This window comes from Oncorhynchus tshawytscha, linkage group LG03, assembly GCF_018296145.1.
Source record: "Oncorhynchus tshawytscha isolate Ot180627B linkage group LG03, Otsh_v2.0, whole genome shotgun sequence".
NCBI lineage: Eukaryota > Metazoa > Chordata > Actinopteri > Salmoniformes > Salmonidae > Oncorhynchus > Oncorhynchus tshawytscha.
Window position 1 is genome coordinate 71,590,264 of NC_056431.1, and position 26,386 is coordinate 71,616,649.

Here is a 26,386-nt window from a genome sequence, read left to right on the forward strand (position 1 = left end):
AGTTCCAATATCCAGAGCTCACTATGGGAGTTCACATAAAACAAGCTCCCACATCTGTCCCAAAAAATCACCAACAATCAGCTTATCTTTGAAATGTCAATATTCATCACCACTGTGTGCAAGGCTGACTGAATTAAATGGCCTGTCAGGGAATATGAAGGCAGCCACAGGATGTGATTTGAATGTTGCCTCCTGTATGGAGTGCAGGGCAAATTAGTTCATTTTTTGTCTAGTGGTCCTCTAACTCAATTATCATTATCTGAACTAATAATGGGGGCCTCAACCAAAAAAATGGGCCGGTGTGATGGCCTTGTGGAAGGAAATGGGCCAGTGTGCTTGAAATGCCAGGGCCGATTTTTGGTCCCAGTCCGCCCCTGTTGCAATGTATGCTTTAATGTAAATCAATCAGAAAAAAAGGGGGAGACAGACAACCAGAAGTGTTGTGTTTCATGTTGTGGGTCTTACACTTGACCTATTTAACTACAACGTTTATTGTGATACATGAATATTAACTATGCAGCACTACCGTACTTGTTTCTAATGAATCTTGTGTACAAGCGCCACACAGAAACGTGTCGAAACCACTTGAGAACATGTCTGCAGTGTCATTTCATAAAACTGATTACAATACATTTTGCATGATATAGTGCCTATTCCTTTGAAGAATACCATTCATTATTATTCTGATCCATTCATTAAATGAGATGGTACATGGTGGAACTTTCCCAGGACATTAGTTAACATTCCCAGAACATTAGCTAACATTCCCAGAACATTAGTTAATGTTCCCATTAAGTTATAGTCAGGGTTGTATCTAACATTAGAATGATAACATCCCAAAAACATTCAAATAATGTTCCTGGGAAACTTCTTGCAACATCAGGAGAATGTTTTATACAAACATTGTATAATTATCAACACAACTGGACAGTTGTTGTGTTATTAGAACTTTTGGGGTAACCTAATGAATGTTCTGGGAACATTCACAGAACCAATTTTGGTTTGCAGGGAAGTCTGCTTCTGTATCTGGGCAAGGTTCCCAAGCACTGCTCTCCCCTCCTTCTGTATCAATCAAATGTATTTATAAAGCCCTTCTTACATCAGCTGATGTCACAAAGTGCTGTACAGAAACCCAGCCTAAAACCCCAAACAGCAAGCAATGCAGGTGCAGAAGCACAGGTAAAGTATGCTTTTGTATCTGGGCAAGGTTTCCCATGCATGGCTCCCCCTCCTTCTGTATCTGGACAAGGTTTCCCATGCATGGCTCCCCCTCCTTCTGTATCTGGACAAGGTTTCTCATGCATGGCTCCCCCTCCTTCTGTATCTGGACAAGGTTTCCATGCATGGCTCCCCTCCTTCTGTATCTGGACAAGGTTTCCCATGCATGGCTCCCCTTCTGTATCTGGACAAGGTTTCCCATGCATGGCTCCCCTCCTTCTGTATCTGGACCTTCCCATGCATGGCCCCCCTCCTTCTGTATCTGGGCAGGTTTCCCAATGGCTTTCCTTCTGTATCTGGACAAGGTTTCCCATGCATGCCCCCCCTCCTTCTGTATCTGGACAAGGTTTCCCATGCATGCCCCCCTCCTTCTGTATCTGGCTCCCATGCCCCCCCTTCTGTATCTGGACAAGGTTTCTCATGCATGGCTTCCTTCTGTATCTGGGCAAGGTTTCTCATGCATGGCTCCCCCTCCTTCTGTATCTGGGCAAGGTTTCTCATGCATGGCTCCCCCTCCTTCTGTATCTGGGCAAGGTTTGTCCTACATGGCTCTACCCTCATTTTCCCTGTGTCTTCCTCTGCGTTAACCATAACCCTCACTTACTGCTGTCTGAACTTGGTTACCATTCCCATCATATAAGGTGTCGGATTGCCCCTGGTCTGCCTTGCTTGGTTCTTTACCTTGGAAAGAAACTGAAACTCGCTAGAAAAACCAGAGCACAGAAGTGGTTGGAAAGATGCTGGAAATGTCATCCAGTCACTAATGAGGAGATAAACTGTCACAAGTGACTTGATGCCGGCTCTGTGGCAGCCGTGGTGTGGAGGGTTGCTGCCATGTTGGCTTTTTTTTCCAGAGTGAAGTGTCCACTCACCACAGCAAACAGGTTATGGATATGTAATCAAACTGTCCCTCCATGGCTTTGTTGGGGTTTCCTCACCACAGTACCAGGGGTCAAGGGGCAGGAGTCAGTGAGGGTTACCGACTGTAGTGGCCTGAGAATAGAGCCTCGAGGAACACTGAAACATACAGTAGATTTCTCATTTGAAGCCATTTCCATCCACAGGAATCTAAACCTGGCAGGACTGCGTAAACCACTGTTCAAGTATATGATGGAGAAAATTCCTTACGAATGTATGCAGTTTGCAGCAGACTTTTTCACATTTCAAGACCATTTGAACCCTTGGGTAAGATCTGTCCGTCACTTTCCAGTGTGAACGTGATTCTGACTAAAGACAGACAGCAGACATCAGACCTCCTGAACTCTTTGTTGATGCACCTGGTTCACTGTGAATTACAGTTTCATAAAACCACAAATCTTTCACTTTTGTTGAGACAAAGTCTTAAACATACAGTAACACATGGACAACCTCAGGAACAAAACTGGTCTTACCATATTTAGGTGTGAAACCTTGTGACCGGTTCCACATTTGAATCATTCTAGACTAGTGCTGCATGTGGGTGTTGTTTCGTCAGTTAGAAAATATTGACTTTTCTTTCATTTCTCTGTGTATGCTGTCACCACATACTGTACTAAATAGATTACTTATTTTCAACCAAAACAAAGAAGAGAACAGCTTCTTCCAATCCCTTTTCATAGGGAATGAGATTGTGGGATAGAAGTGGGTGAAACTGAATTTCCCCATTAGTCAGCTGTGGATGAGTGTTATAAGATGAATTAATTTGTTATTTTCATGTCAGTGCGGCAATGGGGTCAGACCTTTCATTTCTATGTAAATTTGTTAGTGTCTTTAAATGTTAATAGCACAGGGGTGGCTAATTTCATCAAAAATAAATATATATATATATATATATCTTTCTCATGGCTACCCATGTGTTTCCATGGAAATATAAACTTTATATTTCCATGGAAACACATGGGTAGCCATGAGAAAGACATCAATATGACAACAAAAACAAAATATTGTAGTGCTCTCTCTCCACATACACTCTACACACCTAAATCAATCCTGACATAAAGATACAATCATTTATTAAAAGTTACATCAGAACAACTGCTACTGAACTTCAAGTAGAGGTACAATTTGAACAGTGGCCTGAATGTCTGAGAAAAGAATACAGATCCCAACCTGAACATGGAGACTACGTGTGTGTGTACAATGCATAAACGGTTACATTTTTTCTCTTATGTCAGGGCCCTATGATGCATTGCATTTGCAGAAGACCAAATTCGATAAAAATCTGTCAGTCATTTGTGCACGATGAGGCTGCGGTATGATGCCACCATGGCTGAAGACACGCTCGACCAGAGCACTGGACGCACTGCCAAGACCCCGATGGCTACTTGGCACAGTGAAGGAAGAGCCTTCCTGTTCATTGCCCAGAACAAGAGAGCATTCTGTCCTTCGCATATGTCAAGGTAGTGACTTAGCTATAGTGCTGGAGGGATCCCAACAGCTTTCTTCTGCCTCTTACAGTATGCTGCAAACAGCCATTCTTCTTGTCCAGGACAATGATCCTCTTGCTATTCCTCAACAAGAGGCACAGCTTGCTCAGTCCCTGTAGCATCTTGCAGAATCAGTTCTGGCGAAACATGTAAAAGCATAGCAGAACCAAAAAGCCCGGTATTATAGTATTGGTGATGCAGTGGGTTAAACTGAAAAAGTATTATTGTTGCAGTCAATTGAATTAAATTCTGATATAAAGTCACATTAAACTCAATAATATTTACCATTCACTCTTTGTGCCACCTGTTCCTTGACCAGCACATGGTGCTCCACCCACAGAGAAAAAGCCAGATCCAAGGCAGCTGCTTTGAGGTAGACTGGATCTGAAAAGGGGGCAGTGATTCCATCTTGTGTCCTGGCCATTTTCACATTGATGAAGATTCCAGGGATGCCTGGACACTTCTGACCAGGCAGCTCAGGAAATGGACTTGAGGCTTCCCCTGTTCCAGCTGATGATTCAGGGACAGGACTGAGGGAACAACAGAACTGACTGTGACTATCTTCTCCCCATGTGTCATATCTGTTGCTTCTCCAAATGGCTTCAGAATGTCCAACAACTTCTTCAACTTATTCCACTCCTGTACTGTGAACAACAACTCCTTGTGCTCAGCTTTTCTAGAACATGACTGAGCTTTAGATGGTCACATTGAAAAACTGCCTTCACTTGTCTCAGTGTTGAGATCCATCTTGTGTTGACAGCAGCAGGGATGCCTCTTTCCCCAAATTCAGCCTCAAACACCTCTTTGTATGTTGTGCTTGTACGCAGCAGTGAGCTGGTTTATGATAACTTTGAAAGCGAAGGAGTCATCACTTTTGTTTCTTTCAAGCCATCTCCCACCAGCAGCTGGAGAGTGTGGGCAAAACACTGCAAACGCTGTTTTTTTTGCAATAGCAGCATCAACTGTCTTCAAGGGTTAGGTCATTCCAGAGCTCTGGGTCATTAAAGTGATCTTCGTCATCTACTCATCTTCTTGTTCAATGGGGAAGCACACCGTGAATGCTTTTCTCATGTCGGCAGCATTGTCACTAATGATATAGTCGAATTTATCATTAATGCTGTACCCATCACATATGGCCTCAAACCAGAGTGCCTTCTTCCATATGTTTGGAGAGTCTCACACATGCCTTTTGGCGAACACCAAACGTGTTTGCTTATTTTTTTCTTTAAGCTATGGCTTTTTACTGGCCACTCTTCCATAAAGCCCAGCTCTGTGGAGTATATGGCTTAAAGTGGTCCTATGGACAGATACTCCAATCTCTGCTGTGAAGCTTTGCAGCTCCTTCAGGGTTATCTTTGGTCTCTTTGTTGCCTCTGATTAATGCCCTTCTTGCCTGGTCTGTGAGTTTTAATGGGCAGCCCTCTCTTGGCAGTTTTGTTGTGGTGCCATATTCTTTCAATTTTTTAATAACGGATGTAATGGGGCTCCGTGGGATGTTCAAAATTTCAGATATTTTGTTTTATAACCCAACCCTAATCTATACTTCTCCACAACTTTGTCCCTGACCTGTTTGGCGAGCCGCTTGCCAAACATGGTGCTGCTTGCTTAGTGGTGTTGCAGAGTCTGGAGCCTTTCAGAACAGGTGTGTATATACTGAGATCATGTGACAGATCATGTGACACACAGATTGCACACAAGTCGACTTTATTTAATTAATCATGTGACTTCTGGAGGTAATTGGTTGTATCAGATCTTATTTAGGGGCTTCATAGCAAAGGGGGTGAATACATATACAAGCACCACTTTTCCGTTTTTTTTTTTTTTTTTTTTTTTTTTAAACAGGCAAATTTTTTCATTTCACTTCACCAATTTGGACTATTTTGTGTATGTCCATTACATGAAATCCAAATATATTTAAATTACAGGTGGTAATGCAAAAAAATAGGAAAAATGCCAAGGGGGTGGAATATTTTTGCCAGGCACTGTATGCATGGAGTTTGGTTCTGAGTGTGTCGTGCATCAGCTGTGTGGATATGTTTAAGCTGTGTGTATGTCCTGTGATACTTCGCTCCCACAGAGGAGAGACTGTTATAGAGCTGAGCCTTTAACGCTTTCCTTTCCTACTTTATACTCATTTACATACACATGATTCAGAAACATATACAAACAATACCTACTGTAGACAAACACCCACACACACACGCCACAAATCCATACACATGATTCATAAACAAACACCCACACACACACGCCACAAATCCATACACATGATTCATAAACAAACACCCACACACACACGACACAAATTCATACACATGATTCATAAACAAACACCCACACACACACGCCACAAATCCATACACATGATTCATAAACAAACACCCACACACACACGCCACAAATCCATACACATGATTCATAAACAAACACCCACACACACACGCCACAAATCCATACACATGATTCATAAACAAACACCCACACACACACGCCACAAATCCATACACATGATTCATAAACAAACACCCACACACACACGCCACAAATCCATACACATGATTCATAAACAAACACCCACACACACACGCCACAAATCCATACACATGATTCATAAACAAACAAACACACACGCCACAAATCCATACACATGATTCATAAACAAACACCCACACACACACGCCACAAAACCATACACATGATTCATAAACAAACACCCACACACACACGCCACAAATCCATACACATGATTCATAAACAAACACCCACACACACACGCCACAAATCCATACACATGATTCATAAACAAACACCCACACACACACGCCACAAATCCATACACATGATTCATAAACAACGGGACGGAGATTTGTCTTCCAACAAGACAATGATCCAAAACATAAAGCAAAATCTACAATGGAATGGTTCAAAAATAAACATATCCAGGTGTTAGAATGGCCAAGTCAAAGTCCAGACCTGAATCCAATCGAGAATCTGTGGAAAGAACTGAAAACTGCTGTTCACAAATGCTCTCCATCCAACCTCACTGAGCTCGAGCTGTTTTGCAAGGAGGAATGGGAAAAAATTTCAGTCTCTCGATGTGCAAAACTGATAGAGACATACCCCAAGCGACTTACAGCTGTAATCGCAGCAAAAGGTGGCGCTACAAAGTATTAACTTAAGGGGGCTGAATAATTTTGCACGACCAATTTTTCAGTTTTTGATTTGTTAAAAAAGTTTGAAATATCCAATAAATGTCGTTCCACTTCATGCTTGTGTCCCACATGTTGTTGATTCTTCACAAAAAAATACAGTTTTATATCTTTATGTTTGAAGCCTGAAATGTGGCAAAAGGTCGCAAAGTTCAAGGGGGCCGAATACTTTCGCAAGGCACTGTATTTTCAATACATTTGCAAAAAAAATCAAAAAACCTTATTTCGCTTTGTTATTATGGGGTATTGTCTGTAGATTGATGATGGAAAAAAGTAATGGTTGTAATGTAACAAAATGTGGAAAAAGTCAAGGTGTCTGAATACTTTATGAATGCACTGTACATCTTATCAGTGCTCATAATTCACATGGTCTCCCAGTTTGGCATTGTGGAGAAGACAGATGGAATGTTATATTGAATAACCTCCATATAAAGTACTTGTTTCATTGTGATTATTCTGATTGTAAATTTAACCATCTGACAGGCTTGCATGACTTATCTGTCAACATCAGTTGCCTACACAACTTCATTGTGAAAAGGAAAAATAACACTATACAGTATTTTTTAACAGATCTGTGCTCTATGGCACCATCAACATGTAGCCCTACAATGTTTGAACATTTTACAATTCATACTTGTGATAATTGACAACCCTCCTCTTGATGGTAATGCTGAATCAGCAGTTGTATTCCAAAGCAGAACAGAATGATGATAGTTATATTCTGTTTCTACACAGAACACACAATGTAGTGTTGTAGGATCTCCTTTTCCTCTAACTCATTGGGTGGAATACGATCTGATGCCCTGTGGTACCATCCATCGAAGTTATGTCAATGTGCCCATCCCTCTGCCAAGGCCAGCTTGCTGAACAGTTCACTAACAGGGGGAGGGAGAGCTTTTATTCTGGGCATCTCAGGTATGTCCTACATTCAATCCATGACTGGCATTTTGGACCAAGTTCTAGGCCAACAAGACACCCCATCCGCTGCCTGGCATGTGTTCCGGAACGTAGGGCTTCACTGGAAGGCAGAACACAACCTTAGTAAGGAAAGTCAAGATGGAGATATGCGTGTGTATCTGTCTGTCTGTTTGGGTGAGATCTACTTCATGTTTGCACCTGTTCAGAATGTTCTTATTATGGCTCTACTTCTGAAGCTTCAGTTGTCATATAGTCTCTAGACAACTCATTGAAGCTTCAGTTGTCATATATTTTGTAGACAACACATTGAAGCTTCAGTTGTCATATAGTCTCTAGAGAACACATTGAAGCTTCAGTTGTCATATAGTTTGTAGACAACTCATTGAAGCTTCAGTTGTCATATAGTTTGTAGACAACACATTGAAGCTTCAGTTGTCATATAGTTTGTAGACAACACATTGAAGCTTCAGTTGTCATATAGTTTGTAGACAACACATTGAAGCTTCAGTTGTCATATAGTTTGTAGACAACACATTGAAGCTTCAGTTGTCATATAGTTTTTAGACAACACATTGAAGCTTCAGTTGTCATATAGTTTTTAGACAACACATTGAAGCTTCAGTTGTCATATAGTTTTTAGACAACACATTGAAGCTTCAGTTGTCATATAGTTTTTAGACAACACATTGAAGCTTCAGTTGTCATATAGTCTCTAGACAACACATTGAAGCTTCAGTTGTCATATAGTTTGTAGACAACTCATTGAAGCTTCAGTTGTCATATAGTTTGTAGACAACTCATTGAAGCTTCAGTTGTCATATAGTTTGTAGACAACTCATTGAAGCTTCAGTTGTCATATAGTTTGTAGACAACTCATTGAAGCTTCAGTTGTCATATAGTTTGTAGACAACTCATTGAAGCTTCAGTTGTCATAGAGTCTCCAGACAACTCATTGACCAAAACTTCAGTTGTCTTATAGTTTGTAGACATCTCATTGAAGCTACAATTGTCATAGAGTAGACAAGTCATTTACCAAAGCTTAAGTTGTCATAGAGTCTGGACATGAACCATAGCTCTGCAGTCCTGCATTTCTGAATTGAACTGAACTGTCTGTGTTGTCTGTCTGTCTGCATTTTTGTCTGTGTAGTCTGTCTGTATCTCCTTCCTCTTATTCTCTATCTTTCTAAAATGAAAGAGAGGCCATCTTGTTTAATAGCTTTGATCTTTATTAGGATTGTCCACTATAGATGATCTACAGATGGTAGATATGCAACTCAAATCAAATCAATTTGTATTTGTCACATGCACCGAATACAACAGCTGTGGACCTTACAGTGAAACACTTACTTACAAGCCCTTATCAACAATGCAGTTCAAGAAATGTAATTAAGAAAATATTTAAGAAATGAATTATAGAAAAAAAAAAATCTAAAGTAACACAAGAAAATGACATAACAGTAATGAGGCTATATTGTATACAGGGGCTACCGGTACCGAGTCAATGTGAGGGGGGACAGGTTAGCCGAGGTAATTTGTACATGATGGTAAAGTGACTATGCATAGATAATAAATAGGAGTAGTGTAAAAGTAGCAGCTGTGTAAAAACAAAGGGGGAGTCAATGTACATTTTCTGGGTGGCAATTTGAATTAATTGTTCAGCAGACTTATGGCTTGGGGGTAGAAACTGTTAAGGAGCCTTTTGGACCTAGACTTGGCGCCCTGGTACCACTTGTCGTACGGTAGCAGAGAGAACAGTCTATGACTTGTGTGACTGGAGTATTTGACAATTTTTTGGGCCTTCCTCGGACACCGCCTAGTATATACATTACCAGTTAAAGTTTGGACACCCCTACTTGTTCAAGGGTTTTTCTTTATTTTTACTATTTTCTACATTGTAGAATAATAGTTAAGACATCAACACTATGAAATAACACATATGGAATCATGTAGTAACCAAAAAAGTGTTAAACAAATCAGAATATATTTTATATTTGAGATTCTTCAAAGTAGCCACCCTTTGCCTTGATGACAGCTTTGCACACTCTTGGCATTCTCTCAAACAGCTTCTTGAGGTAGTTACCTGGAATGCATTTAAATTAACAGGTTTTTCCTATTAATAATGTAAAATTAACATCTGTACAGAAAGACTCATGTGAAGGCCAAATTACAGAGGAGGAATTTCTTGATGCAATTTAAGTCTTTACGTCTGGGACAACTCCAGGGCTGGATGGCATACCAGTGGATTTATACCAAACTTTTTTGATATACTCAGAGGACCGTTATTAGCATGTTTTAACCACTCCTATATAGATGGTAGATTATCAGACACTCAACAAGAAGGTCTGATTTCATTGTTACTGAAACAGGATCCAAGTAGTATATATAAAGATCCAGTCATTTAAAACAATTGGAGGCCTCTTACACTTCAGTGTTGTGATGCAAAAATTCTACATGGACAATACATTGGAGATAATAAATGACAAATACTGGAAACAATAGCAACACTATGAAATATCTGGGAAACCAGGCCTGGTATTCATAACTGACTTTGAAAAGGCTTTTGATAAAGTACAACTGGAGTTTATATATAAATGCCTGGAATATTTCAATGTTGGAGAATCTCTTATTCAATGGGTTAAAGTTATGTATAGTAACCCTAGGTGTAAAATAGTAAATAATGGCTACATCTCAGAAAGTTTTAAACTGTCAAGAGGAGTAAAACAAGGTTGTCCTCTATCAGCATATCTATTTATTATTGCCATCGAAATGTTAGCTGTTAAAATTCAATCCGACAATAACTTTAATGGATTAGAAATCCAGGGTTTAAAAACAAAGGTGTCATTGTAATCTGATGATTCATGTTTGCTTTTAAATCCACAATTAGAATCCCTCAACAGCCTCATAGAGTATCTAGATACTTTTTCTAACCTCTCTGGAGTAAAACCAAATCATGATAATCATGACTATATTACGTATTGGATGACAAAAAAATTAAATTTTACATTACCGTGTGGTTTACCAATGAAATAGTCTGACGGGGATGTGGACATACTCGGTATACAAATCCCGAAAGAAAGAAATGATTTCACTCCAGTAAATTTGAATAGAAAGTTTGCAAAAATAGACAAGATATTGCTACCGTGGAAAGGAAAATACCTGTCTATTTGTGGAAAATCACCCTGATTAACTCTTTAGTCATATCACAGTTTACCTATTTGTTTATTGTTTTGCCTACATCGAGCAAGCTGTTTAAATTTTATGAGCAAAAAATATTCAATTTTATTTGGAATGGCAAGCCAGACATAATTAAAAGGGCCTATTTATATAATGAATCTAAATGCATCAGTCATACAAAAGTTATACTTAAATCCAAACTGGTTCTCTAGTAAATTAGTAAGAATGTTTCACCCCATGTTCAAGAATTGCCTTTTTCCCTTTATTCAGATTACAACAGCTCACTTTCGGTTTTTTGAAAAGAAATATCTCCAAAATATTGTTATTTTTTAAACAAGACATAGAAAGTTTGTTGCAAATTCAACTTAATCGACCTGAAAATCAGAACAAATAATACAACACATATTGAGGTTAAACTCAAATATACTACAGAAAACAATATTTTTTTGATAAAATGTTATTAAAAGGTATCATCTTTGTAAATTATATCATAAACATTACTGGGGGAGTTATGTCACACATGCAGCTAACACAGACATATGGAATTGTCTGCTCTACCCAAAATTACAATCAACCAATTTTTTATTTTAAATGTGTCACCTTTATTTAATTAGGCAAGTCAGTTAAGAACAAATTCTTAGATTCAATGACGGCCTAGGAACATTGGGTTAGCTGCCTGTTCAAGGGCAGAACGACAGATTTGTACCTTTTCAGCTCAGGGATTTGAACTTGCAACCTTTCAGTTACTAGTCCAACTCTCTAACCAATAGGCTACCCTGCCGCCCAATTGCAGGATTACTGGAAAAGGCAAGTGGAAGTGGGAAGAAGTAAGGAACTTGTCTGTAGGCCCTGCATTAAAGACCAAAATTGGTTGAAGAAAATTGTGATAAATAAAAATATATACCAGTTTCACTTAAGGACTCAAGAATTGACAGCTGTGCCATATAAATCGCAAAATAGTTAGGAAGATATTTTTGATGTACCGATTCCACATGGTTTATGAATTGACACGCAAAACAACGCTGGATTCAACATGTAGAAATTATTGCAACTAATATAATGTTACATATATGGGTGATACAATCTTCCCAGCTCTGCAGAATTTGATGCAAGTAGGCAGAGTCATTAGATAATTTATTTTGTTATGGTCCATATGTCAAATCAAATAACATTTCATTGGTAACATACACATGGTTAGCAGATGTTACACTGTTTCAAGTGTACTGAAATGCTTGTGCTTCTAGTTCCAACAGTGTAGCAATATCTAACATGTGATCTAACTATTACACAATGACTACCTAATACACAAAAATCTAAGTTAAAGAATGGAAGAAGAATATATACATATACAGTGCGTTGAAAAAGTATTCACCCCCTTGGCGTTTTTCCTATTTCGCATTACAACCTGTGATTTAACTGGATTTGTATTTGTATTTAATGTAATAGACATACACCAAAAAGTCCAAATTGGTGAAGTCAAAAATTATAAATAAATTGAAAAGTTGTCGGTACATACTGTATGTATTCACCCCCTTTGCTATGAAGCCCCTAAATATGATCTGGTGCAACCAATTACCTTCAGAAGTTACAGAGTTAGTTAAATAAATTCCACCTGTGTGCAATCTAAGTGTCACATGATCTCAGTATATAGTATGTTCTGAAAGGCCCCAGAGTCTGCAACACCACTAAGCAAGGGGCACCACCAAGCAAGCAACAATATGAAGACCAAGGATCTCTCCAAACAGGGCAGGGACAAAGTTGTGAAGAAGTACAGATCAGGGATGGGTTATAAAAAATATTTGAAACTGAACATCCCACGGAGTGCCATTAAATCCATTATTAATAAATTGAAAGAATATGGCACCACAACAAACCTGCCAAGAGAGGGCCGCTCACTAAAACCAGGCAAGGGGGGCATTAATAGGAGAGGAAATAAAGAGACCAAAGATAACCCTGAAGGAGCTGCAAAGCTCCACAGCGGAGATTGGAGTATCTGTCCTTAGGACTACCTTTAAGTTTGATGTTTGCCAAAAAGCATGTGGGAGGCTCCCCAAACATATGGAAGAAGGTACTCTGGTCAGATCAGACTAAAATGGAGGTTTTTGGCCATCAAGGAAAATGCTATGCCTGGCGCAAACCCGAACACCTCCCATCACCCCGAGAACACCATGTTTTTTATCGTCAGGGACTGGGTGTCACGCCCTGACCTTAGTTATCTTTGTTTTCTTTATTATTTTGGTTCGGTTAGGGTGTGACAAGGGTGGTTGGTTTAGTTTTTGTTTTGTCTTAGTGTTTTTGTCCTGTCTAGGTTTTTTTGTATATCTAGGTCTATGGTGACCTGAATTGGTTCCCAATCAGAGACAGCTGTTTATCGTTGTCTCTGATTGGGGATCCTAATTAGGTTGCCATTTTCCATTTTGGTTTTGTGGGTTATTGTCTATGTGTAGTTGTATGTTCAGCACTCGTTGGATTAGCGTCATGGTTGTTTTGTTAGTTTGTTTAGTGTTCTTTCTTTATTAAAAGAAGATGTATTCATATCACACTGCGCCTTGGTCTCATCAATACAATGAACGTGACACTGGGAAACTGGTCAGAATTGAAGAAATGATGGAAGGTGCTAAATACAGGGAATTTCTTGAGGGAAACCTGTTTCAGTCTCCAGAGATTTGAGACTGGGACAGAGGTTCACCATCCAGCAGGACACTTACCCTAAGCACACTGCTAAGGCAACACTTGAGTGGTTTAAGGGGAAACATTTAAATATCTTGGAAGGCCTAGACCTCAATCCAATTGAGAATCTGCGGAATGACTTAAAGATTGCTGTACACCAGTGGAACTCATCCAACTTTTTTGCCTTGAAGACAAAAACCCCAGTGGCTAGATGTGCCAAGCTTATAGAGACATACCCCAAGAGACTTGCAGCTGTAATTGCTGCAAAGGTATCTCTCCAAAGTTTTGACTTTTGGGGGGAGGGGGGTGAATAGTTATGCACTTTCAAGTTGTTGTTTCAAGTTTTTTTTTATACATATTTCTTGTTTATTTCACAATAACAAATATTTTGCATCTTCAAAGTGGTAGGCATGTTGTGTAAATGAAATGATACGAACCCCCCAAAAATCTATTTTAATTCCAGGTTGTAAGGCAACAAATAGGAAAAATGCCAAGCCACTGTAAATATATGGATGAGCAATGACAGAGCGGCATAGGCAAGATAGATGGCATAAAATACAGTATAGACATATATGATGGGTAATGCAAGAAATGTAAACATTATTAAAGTGGCATTATTAAAGTGACTAGTGATCCATTTATAGAAATGGCCAATGAGTGCAAGTCTGTACATAGGCAGCAGCCTCTCTGTATTAATGTTGGCTGTTTAACAGTCTGATGGCCTTGAGATATAATCTGTTTTTTAGTCTCTTGGTCCCAGCTTTGATGCACCTGTACTGACCTCGCCTTCTGGATGGTAGAAGGGTGAACAGGCAGTGGCTTGGGTGGTTGTTGTCCTTGATTATCTTTTTGGCCTTCTTTTGACATCGGGTGCTGTAGGTGTCCTGGAGGGCACGTAGTTTGCCCCCGGCGACAATCTATCCTCAATATTAAAGCTGATCAACCCCCTAAAAAAATGGGTTCCTGGTTAAAAGTTCATTTGTGAAATTTCTTTCCTTCTTAATGCGTTTGAATCAATCAGCTGTGTTGTGACAAGATAGGGTTGGTATACAGAAGATAGCCCTATTTGGTAAAAGACCAATTCCATATTATGGCAAGAACAGCTCAAATAAGCAGAGAAACAGTCCATCATTATTACTTTAAGACATGAAGGTCATTCAATACTGACATTTTCAAGAACTTTGAAAGTTTCTTCAAGTGCAGTCTCAAAAACAATCAAGCGTTATGATGAAGCTGGCTTTCATGAGGAACGCCACAGGAAAGGAAGACCCAGAGCTAACTCTGCTGCAGAGGATAAGTTCTTCAGAGTAACCAGCCTCAGAAATTGCAGCCCAAATAAATGCTTCACAGAGTTCACATCTCAACATCAACTGTTCAGAGGAGACTGCATGAATCAGGCCTTCATGGTCCAATTGCTGCAAAGAAACCGCTAATAAAGGACACCAATAATAAGAAGAGACTTGCTTGGGCCAGGAAACATGAGCAATGGACATTAGACCAGTGGAAATCTGTCCTTTGATCTGAGATTTTTGGTTTCAACCGCGGTGTCTTTGTGAGACGCAGAGTAGGTGAATGGATGATCTCCGCATGTGTGGTTCCCACCGTGAAGCATGGAGGAGGAGGTGTGATGGTGTGGGGGTGCTTTGCTGTTGACACTGTCTGTGATTTATTTAGAATTCAAGGCACAGTTACCAGCATGGCTACCACATTATTCTGCAGCGAATCGCCATCCCATCTGGTTTGCGCTTAGTGAGACAAATAATTTGTTTTTGAACAGGACAATGACCCAACACACCTCCAGGCTGTGTAAGGGCTATTTGATGAAGAAGGATAGTGATGGAATGCTGCATCAGATGACCTGGCCTCCACAATCACTCCACCTCAACCCAATTGGGATGGTTTGGGATGAGTTGGACTGTAGAGTGATGGAAAATCAGCCAACAAGTGCTCAGCATACGTGGGAACTTTAATTAACCCTACTGTTGTGTTTGTTTCATGTTAATTAATTGTGTTAATTAACTGTGTTATTGTCCAAAATGACCGCCCCATTGTAGTTGATAATAAACCCATAATAATACATATATTATCATTGAATGTTGTATTAGATCTTTTATCAACTTAAGTTCTTGTGAACATTACAAGTTTTGAACTTCAATTTTTTTGAGTAAAATAAAGCATAATGTATGGATTATTTTGACTATAACAAATACTCAGATGAAACATATTGTGCTATTTATCACAAACTACTTTGTGTCAATGTTTAACAAGGAATTTCTCCTCCTCACCAGTCTCATGATCAAAGATATGATCAAGAGCCTCACATACAGTATATCGTTAGGTCATTGTGCTGCCACAGAATGAAGTAGTGAGTAAGGCCTCAAAAAAGCTTTAAATACCAGAACTGAATGATCTATTTCAGCTTTTATTTCTTCAATCACATTCCCAGTGGGTCAGAAGTTTACATACACTCAATTAGTATTTGGTAGCAATGCCTTTAAGGGCAGTATTGAGTAGCTTGGATGAATAAGGTGCCCAAAGTAAACGGCCTGCTCCTCAGTCTCATTTGCTAATATATGCATATTATTATTAGTATTGGATAGAAAACACACAGTTTCTAAAACTGTTTGAATGATGTCTGTGAGTATAACAGAACTCACATGGCAGGCAAAAACCTGAGGAGAAATCAGAACAGGAAGTGAGAAATCTGAGGTCGGTATGTATTCAACACAGTTCCCATTGAAATCCCCTTGAGATCTTAATGATGTTGCACTTCCTAGGGCTTCCACTAGATGTCAACCATCTGTATAAATTTGAATGAGGCTTCCACTGTGTTGTGGGACTGAATGACAGCAGAATGAATCAGGTGTCTGGCAGTCATCAATTTTCTGGTCACGCACATTTCACATGATAGCGACCTGCGTTCCATGGCTCCTGAAGACACAAAGGAATACTCCGGTTGGAACTTTATTGAAGATTAATGATAAAAACATCCTAATGATTGATTCTGTACTTAGTTTGAAATGTTTCTTCGACTTGTAATATAACTTTTTGAAGTTTTTGTCCTAACATAATCATTTGTGGTGCTTTTGCCGTAAAGCCTATTTGAAATCGGACACTGTGGTGGGATTAACAACAAGATTACCGTTAAAACGGTATAAAATACATGTATGTTTGAGGAATTTTAATTATGAGTTTTCCGTTGTTTTGAATTTGGCGCCCTGCACTTTCACTGGCTGTTGTCATATCATCCCGTTAAAGGGATTGCAGCCCAAAGAGGTTTTTAACCACTTTAGGATGCAGTGAAATGCTAGTGCCTGGAAATAGAATTGAAAGTTTGGTACAGATAATCCTCCTATGTCTTTTTCTCTTTGTAAATAATTACATTTTATCTATGATTTTTTACCGCCATATACACTTTGAAAGCAGACTATTAATGTATCCCAATAGCCAGAAGGGGGAGCGAAGGGAAGTGTTGAACCATATCAATTCATTTTGACATTAGATATTCTGCCGGTTGAAGCATTTGGGATAATATTCCATCTGCTGAGGTCGGATTGAATTGATTTGAGCATTCTGTTAAAGTTTCTGGCAATAGTTTTATCTAAGCAAGGCAGTATATCTACTCCCAAATATGTAAAATGGGAAACGAATGGGAATCTATAAGCAGAGATGGAGTCCTCCATCGGGGTCTTGAGCGGCAGTAGGGCTCATTTGGTTAGATAAATTCAGCTTCATCTCAAACTATAAAATTAATCTATGATATTCAATGCATTTGTAAGTGATTGAGATACTGTCAAATATTGTCTGTGTATAATGAGATGAAGTGATCATTCGATTTTAGGAAAATGTGTGTTATTTCCTTCGATTGACAAATCGCCTAGGCTATGGGTTCCATGGATAATAAGAATAGCAAAGGTGCAATTGGATCACCGTGTCTGCTTCTTCTAGTGATTCTGAGCAGAGCAAATCAGATATTGCCTGTTATGACTATGACTGAGGGATTGGCATATATACTGAGCAAAAATATAATTGCAACATGCAACAATTTCAAAGATTTTAACAGGTTACAGTTCATAGAAGGAAATCAGTCAATTGAAATAAATTCATTAGGACCTAATCTATGGATTTCAAATGACTGGCGATACAGATATGTGATATCTGTTGGCCACAGATACATAAAAAAAGGTATTTGTGGATCAGAAAACCAGTCAGTAAATTAACATCAAATTATCTTGCAACAGCTCTGGTGGACATTCCTGCAGTCAGCATGCCAACTGCACACACCCTAAAACTTGAGACATCTGTGGCATTGTGTTGTGTGACAAAACTGGACATTTTAGAGTGGCCTTTTATTGTCTGCAGCACAAGGTGCACCTGTGTAATGATCATGCTATTTAATCAGCTTCATGATATACCACACCTTTCAGGTCGATGGATTATCTTGTTAATGGAGAAATGCCCACTAACAGGGATGTAAACAAATTTGTGCACAACATTTTTGAGAAATAGGCTTTTGGTGTGTATGGAACATTTTGGGGATATTTTATTATAGCTCATGAAATATGGGACCAACACTTTACATGTTGCGTTCATATTTTTGTTCAGTGTTTATTTTAAAGCATTTGTCTGTGCTGTCATTTGAAGCATCTTTTTTCGACGTTGTTGTTTGTATCATTTGCAAAGACAATGTTTTTTTGTAGTCAACTTTGTTCTCAAGTTATCAGTGTTCACAAAGAGATGATAAACCATGTGATTATATGTTTAGCAGAAATCTTCTGTGCATAAATTATGCACTTAGCTTTTCAAATCAAATCAAATTTTATTTGTCACATACACATGGTTAGCAGATGTTAATGCGAGTGTAGCGAAATGCTTGTGCTTCTAGTTCCGACAATGCAGTAATAACGAACAAGTAATCTAACTAACAATTCCAAAAAACTACTGTCTTATACACAGTGTAAGGGGATAAAGAATATGTACATAAGGATATATGAATGAGTGATGGTACAGAGCAGCATAGGCAAGATACAGTAGATGATATCGAGTACAGTATATACATATGAGATGAGTATGTAAACCAAGTGGCATAGTTAAAGTGGCTAGTGATACATGTATTACATAAGGATGCAGTCGATGATATAGAGTACAGTATCTACGTATGCATATGAGATGAATAATGTAGGGTAAGTAACATTATATAAGGTAGCATTGTTTAAAGTGGCTAGTGATATATTTACATCATTTCCCATCAATTCCCATTATTAAAGTGGCTGGAGTAGAGTCAGTGTCATTGACAGTGTGTTGGCAGTAGCCACTCAATGTTAGTGGTGGCTGTTTAACAGTCTGATGGCCTTGAGATAGAAGCTGTTTTTCAGTCTCTCGGTCCCAGCTTTGATGCACCTGTACTGACCTCACCTTCTGGATGACAGCGGGGTGAACAGGCAGTGGCTCGGGTGGTTGATGTCCTTGATGATCTTTATGGCCTTCCTGTAGCATCGGGTGGTGTAGGTGTCCTGGAGGGCAGGTAGTTTGCCCCCGGTGATGCGTTGTGCAGACCTCACTACCCTCTGGAGAGCCTTACGGTTGAGGGCGGTGCAGTTGCCATACCAGGCGGTGATACAGCCCGCCAGGATGCTCTCGATTGTGCATCTGTAGAAGTTTGTGAGTGCTTTTGGTGACAAGCCAAATTTCTTCAGCCTCCTGAGGTTGAAGAGGCGCTGCTGCGCCCTCCTCACGATGCTGTCTGTGTGAGTGGACCAATTCAGTTTGTCTGTGATGTGTATGCCGAGGAACTTAAAACTTGCTACCCTCTCCACTACTGTTCCATCGATGTGGATGGGGGGGTGTTCCCTCTGCTGTTTCCTGAAGTCCACAATCATCTCCTTAGTTTTGTTGACGTTGAGTGTGAGGTTATTTTCCTGACACCACACTCCGAGGGCCCTCACCTCCTCCCTGTAGGCCGTCTCGTCGTTGTTGGTAATCAAGCCTACCACTGTTGTGTCGTCCGCAAACTTGATGATTGAGTTGGAGGCGTGCGTGGCCACGCAGTCGTGGGTGAACAGGGAGTACAGGAGAGGGCTCAGAACGCACCCTTGTGGGGCCCCAGTGTTGAGGATCAGCGGGGAGGAGATGTTGTTGCCTACCCTCACCTCCTGGGGGCGGCCCGTCAGGAAGTCCAGTACCCAGTTGCACAGGGCGGGGTCGAGACCCAGGGTCTCGAGCTTGATGACGAGCTTGGAGGGTACTATGGTGTTGAATGCCGAGCTGTAGTCGATGAACAGCATTCTCACATAGGTATTCCTCTTGTCCAGATGGGTTAGGGCAGTGTGCAGTGAGGTTGAGATTGCATCGTCTGTGGACCTATTTGGACGGTAAGCAAATTGGAGTGGGTCTAGGCTGCCAGGTAGGGTGGAGGTGATATGGTCCTTGACTAGTCTCTCAAAGCACTTCATGATGACGGATGTGAGTGCTACGGGGCGGTAGTCGTTTAGCTCAGTTACCTTAGCTTTCTTGGGAACAGGAACAATGGTGGCCCTCTTGAAGCATGTGGGAACAGCAGACTGGTATAGGGATTGATTGAATATGTCCGTAAACACACCGGCCAGCTGGTCTGCGCATGCTCTGAGGGCGCGGCTGGGGATGCCGTCTGGGCCTGCAGCCTTGCGAGGGTTAACACGTTTAAATGTCTTACTCACTTCGGCTGCAGTGAAGGAGAGACCGCATGTTTTCGTTGCAGGCCGTGTCAGTGGCACTGTATTGTCCTCAAAGCGGGCAAAAAAGTTATTTAGTCTGCCTGGGAGCAAGACATCCTGGTCCGTGACTGGGCTGGGTTTCTTCCTGTAGTCCGTGATTGACTGTAGACCCTGCCACATGCCTCTTGTGTCTGAGCCGTTGAATTGAGATTCTACTTTGTCTCTGTACTGGCGCTTAGCTTGTTTGATAGCCTTGCGGAGGGAATAGCTGCACTGTTTGTATTCAGTCATGTTACCAGACACCTTGCCCTGATTAAAAGCAGTGGTTCGCGCCTTCAGTTTCACACGAATGCTGCCATCAATCCACGGTTTCTGGTTAGGGAATGTTTTAATCGTTGCTATGGGAACGACATCTTCAACGCACGTTCTAATGAACTCGCACACCGAATCAGCGTATTCGTCAATGTTGTTGTCTGACGCAATACGAAACATCTCCCAGTCCACGTGATGGAAGCAGTCTTGGAGTGTGGAGTCAGCTTGGTCGGACCAGCGTTGGACAGAGCTCAGCGTGGGAGCTTCTTGTTTTAGTTTCTGTCTGTAGGCAGGGATCAACAAAATGGAGTCGTGGTCAGCTTTTCCGAAAGGGGGGTGGGGCAGGGCCTTATATGCGTCGCGGAAGTTAGAGTAACAATGATCCAGGGTGATCCAGGGTCTTTCCAACCCTGGTTGCGCAATCGATATGCTGATAAAATTTAGGGAGTCTTGTTTTCAGATTAGCCTTGTTAAAATCCCCAGCTACAATGAATGCAGCCTCCGGATAAATCGTTTCCAGTTTGCAGAGAGTTAATAAAGTTTGTTCAGAGCCATCGATGTGTCTGCTTGGGGGGGGATATATACGGCTGTGATTATAATCGAAGAGAATTCTCTTGGTAGATAATGCGGTCTACATTTGATTGTGAGGAATTCTAAATCAGGTGAACAGAAGGATTTGAGTTCCTGTATGTTTCTTTCATCACACCATGTCACGTTGGTCATAAGGCATACGCCCCCGCCCCTCTTCTTACCAGAAAGATGTTTGTTTCTGTCGGCGCGATGCGTGGAGAAACCCGCTGGCTGCACCGCTTCGGATAGCGTCTCTCCAGTTAGCCATGTTTCCGTGAAGCAGAGAACGTTACAGTCTCTGATGTCCCTCTGGAATGCTACCCTTGCTCGGATTTCATCAACCTTGTTGTCAAGAGACTGGACATTGGCAAGAAGAATGCTAGGGAGTGGTGCACGGTGTGCCCGTCTCCGGAGTCTGACCAGAAGACCGCTTCGTTTCCCTCTTTTTCTGAGTCGTTTTTTTGGGTCGCTGCATGTAATCCGCTCCGTTGCACTGGTTGTAAGGCAGAACACAGGATCCGCATCGCGAAAAACATATTCTTGGTCGTACTGATGGTGAGTTGACGCTGATCTTATATTCAGTAGTTCTTCTCCGCTGTATGTAATGAAACCTAAGATGACCTGGGGTACTAGTGTAAGAAATAAAAACAGAAAAAAAAAAACTGCATAGTTTCCTAGGAACGCGAAGCGAGGCGGCCATCTCTGTCGGCGCTGGAACAAGCAGTCTGAGGCAGGCGTTAGATTACGAGCGTTTTCAAGATCAACATTAATAATAATGATGGTTTTGGGAAACAGCTCAGAGTTTTTGTCACGACTTCCGCCGAGGTTGGCTCTCCTGCCCGTTCGGGCGGTGCTCGGCGGTCGTCGTCACCGTCCTACTAGCCACTACCGATCCCTTTTCGTGTATCTGTTGGTTTTGTCTGATTGGTTTCACCTGTGTGTTGTTTAGTTAATTCGTGTCTGTATATAATGTAGGTTGTCCCACCCTTGTTTTGTGCGGGATTGTTTATTTTGTCATTCATTTTCGTCTGTCGGTGTTATTGTGTTTCTTATTCTCCGGTTAGTCTGTTATCCTGTTTTGGATGATTTCCCCCTGTGTGTGTTTGGGTTGACCGTGTTTTTTTTGTTCACCAGAGAATAAACTTTATATCGCTATCTGCTCTCTGCGCCTGATTCCACCCACCTTGATTAGACGTGACAGTTTTAACGATGCTCCTACAAAGAATCTAACAGTGAACTTAGACTTGAGATTCTTTTGGGAAACCGGGCCCTGGACCATAGGCAATAAAACAATAACACATTCCAATGTTCAGCAATAATAATAATAATAATAATAATATTATTAATAATAATAGTGTTTCTTTTACCCAATTGAGGGGGTGTACTCATCATTGACTTATGCTGAGGGCAGCATCACAGCCACTGCTGCTTGATTGTGTGTGGATATCATACCTGAATATTGAGCCAGTCATAATGGGTTTAGCCCAGATCTTTCAGCTCCTTGTCTGTTGGGCTTGATGTGCTTCTCAAAGAAGTCTTTAGCGTCCTTAGCAGTGGAAAATGTGTGTGTTATATTCTGGATGAGTTTTTCCAGGTGGATGAAGCAGCATCTCAGGTTTAGCTGCTGGGATCTCACCTCGTTGTAGGTTGCCCTCTGTTTTAGCAGTTCAGATGAAGCAGCATCTCAGGTTTAGCTGCTGGGATCTCACCTCGTTGTAGGTTGCCCTCTGTTTTAGCAGTTCAGATGAAGCAGCATCTCAGGTTTAGCTGCTGGGATCTCACCTCGTTGTAGGTTGCCCTCTGTTTTAGCAGTTCAGATGAAGCAGCATCTCAGGTTTAGCTGCTGGGATCTCACCTCGTTGTAGGTTGCCCTCTGTTTTAGCAGTTCAGATGAAGCAGCATCTCAGGTTTAGCTGCTGGGATCTCACCTCGTTGTAGGTTGCCCTCTGTTTTAGCAGTTCAGATGAAGCAGCATCTCAGGTTTAGCTGCTGGGATCTCACCTCGTTGTAGGTTGCCCTCTGTTTTAGCAGTTCAGATGAAGCAGCATCTCAGGTTTAGCTGCTGGGATCTCACCTCGTTGTAGGTTGCCCTCTGTTTTAGCAGTTCAGATGAAGCAGCATCTCAGGTTTAGCTGCTGGGATCTCATCTCGTTGTAGGTTGCCCTCTGTTTTAGCAGTTCAGATGAAGCAGCATCTCAGGTTTAGCTGCTGGGATCTCACCTCGTTGTAGGTTGCCCTCTGTTTTAGCAGTTCAGATGAAGCAGCATCTCAGGTTTAGCTGCTGGGATCTCATCTCGTTGTAGATTGCCCTCTATTTTAGCAGTTCAGATGAAGCAGCATCTCAGGTTTAGCTGCTGGGATCTCACCTCGTTGTAGGTTGCCCTCTGTTTTAGCAGTTCAGATCTGGGTATATGCTGATCCTCTTCTCCGCATAGGTCAGAGCCCCCGATTCCGCTGTGAGGCGAACACTTTGCCATTTGACTTCAAAATTATGGATGGTCAGCGGCATGGGACCCAGATTCTCCTTCCCAAACAGTTCATAGAATGATTACTCATGAAGGAAGTTGGGTTGCCCGCTTCCACAGCAGTTTCAAGTCCTATGATCCACACATTGAATTTACAGGAAAGATTTTTGAGGGAGATATTAGAATATTGAATTCCCCTTCTAGCTTAGTTCGCGCTATTTTCCAGGTCATGGAATTTACCTTCTGTCACATTGGTCAATGTCTCCAAACTTTCCACTTTTTATGAGTGGGTGTCCACTTTAGAAATGAGCAGTTCAAGGGATTCATTTATCAGTTTAATTGCATGTGGATGGCAGAGGTAATATCCTCTCAAACAATCTCTTGGATAGTAGTGGCCAAATCTTTCTGTTGTCGGGTGTTGAGAGCCGCCATGTGCAGAGAATAACATTATTTAAATCCTACATGTGAATCTGTAATTCCACATGTGAACGTGAAGTTTTCACAGTTGCAAGACACCAACCCATAACTTCTGCAAACTGTAATCAAAGTGAAGAGAGAACAAATAAACATGCCAGTATTGGTGCCAACATGTGCCCACCAAGATAGATTTTTACTCATTTCAGTGTCAATGTTTCTGAAAATGCATCAACACAGTCCATCATACTATGTTAAAAATAGTACGGTCCCAGGAAACAGGCTTCAGGTAACTTCATATTTGAATTAAAACTTGATATTAGTGTCACACCCTGACCTGAGAATTCTTTGTTTTCTTTATTGTTTTGGTCAGGTCAGGGTGTGACGAGGGTGATGTATGTGTTTAGTGTCCGTCTTCATTAAAATATATAATGTATTCAATTCACGCTGCGCCTTGGTCTCCTCCCTACGACGAACGTGACAATATGTTAGTACAGAGTTAACGCTTTGCCTCTAATTCAAACAAGACCTTGAGTGAGTTCTTATTATAGTTCTAAATTTAAAGATCCTGTGCAATCAATTTCTCTTCAGATGTCATACATACATTAGCCGCAAGATAAAGATCTAGCTTATATTTCCAACAGATCAAAAAAGATGCAATGTCCTTATAATGACTTCTAAACAGAGATCTGGGAGATTGAAAGGGTGTGTCATTTCTATAGTGAGTATTCTCAAGATGTGTGAGGGACAATATACTGCGGTTTTGGATATTCATTTGTGATATTTCTGGTCATCATTTAACATTTTGTCACATTTTGGAAACAATTTAAAAGTTGTATTTATATGGTCATATTGCTAACGTAAGCAATTTAGAATTAGGAACGTAAGCATTTATAAATTGATTGACAGCACGACCATCTGTAGAGCATCTAGAGATGGACGATCCGGACGATCAGAATAAAGTGTGACTTATTATTTTAAGATGACATACTGCAATATACTTCTACATACTTTAATAGTTGCAAAGTGATGAAGTTGAGATAATAATCTGCATTGCCAAACATTTTCAAACAAAGTTATTAGAATCGTGTGATAACTAAAGTATTGAACTAAAGTACCAAATCTGTCTATATAGGCCCATTAAAAATCAGACGCTGTGAACGTCCCTATTAAATCTGTTCAAAAATCTCCTCGGAATGTTGCTTGTAGAGCCAACTAAGGCAATTCTCACATGAAAGAGAACTTAAGCACATGAAAAAAAATTAAGCTTTTTAATGAGAGTGATTCTATTCTCTTATCAGCAGCCTAGCTTAAACCTACCTTAAGTTTGTACATCCTCCCACGGCTATTCCTTCCTTCCTTCCTTCCTTCCTTCCTTCCTTCCTTCCTTCCTTCCTTCCTTCCTTCCTTCCTTCCTTCCTTCCTTCCTTCCTTCCTTCCTTCCTTCCTTCCTTCCTTCCTTCCTTCCTTCCTTCCTTCCTTCCTTCCTTCCTTCCTTCCTTCCTTCCTTCCTTCCTTAATGACTTCTCCCTCCGTTCTCAGCAGCACCTATCACCTCCTCACAACCCCACCTATCACCTCCTCACAACCCCACCTGTCACCTCCTCACAACCCCACCTGTCACCTCCTCACAACCCCACCTATCACCTCCTCACAACCCCACCTGTCACCTCCTCACAACCCCACCTATCACCTCCTCACAACCCCACCTACACCTATCACCTCCTCACAACCCCACCCACCCTCCTCACAACCCCAACCACCTCACCCCTCACAACCCCACCCATCCCTCCGCACAACCCCACCTATCCACCTATCACCTCCTCACAACCCCACCCATCCTCTCCGCACAACCCCACCTGTCACCTCCTCACAACCCCACCTATCACCTCCTCACAACCCCACCCATCCCCTCCACAACCCCAACCCCACCTATCACCTCTTCACAACCCCACCCACCCCCCGCACAACCCCACCTGTCACCTCCTCAAACCCCATCCATCCCCTTTCCCCTCCACACAACCCCAATCCCCTCCAACCCCACCCACCCCTCCGCACAACCCCATCCATCCCCTTTTCACCCATCCCCTCCTCACAACCCCCCCCACCCTTCCCATCCCCACTGTGCCTTTGTTCTGACAAATGACGTAATGCTGGAAGCATCTCTGTGGGACCGGTGTGCTACAAGTCCCAACACAGGGCTGCCAGAAGTCTGTTCACACATGATATCAAGATAAATAGACATGTTCTAACAGAAACGCACAGCCGAGAGAGAGAGAGAGAGAGAGCAAGAGAGAGAGAGAGAGAGAGAGAGGGAGAGGGAGAGAGAGAGGGAGAGA

General features: G+C 41.3%; 1 protein-coding gene across 1 annotated transcript; it reads left to right on the top strand.

Annotated features, from left to right (window-relative positions):
* Positions 1 to 3,438: 3,438 nt before the first annotated feature.
* LOC121846238 (36.4 kDa proline-rich protein-like) lies at positions 3,439 to 26,186 on the top strand. The gene is made up of 2 exons (XM_042320101.1): positions 3,439 to 3,570; positions 25,590 to 26,186. The coding sequence occupies exons 1-2, from the start codon at positions 3,439 to 3,441 to the stop codon at positions 26,184 to 26,186; spliced, it is 729 nt and encodes a 242-aa protein (XP_042176035.1).
* Positions 26,187 to 26,386: the final 200 nt, after the last annotated feature.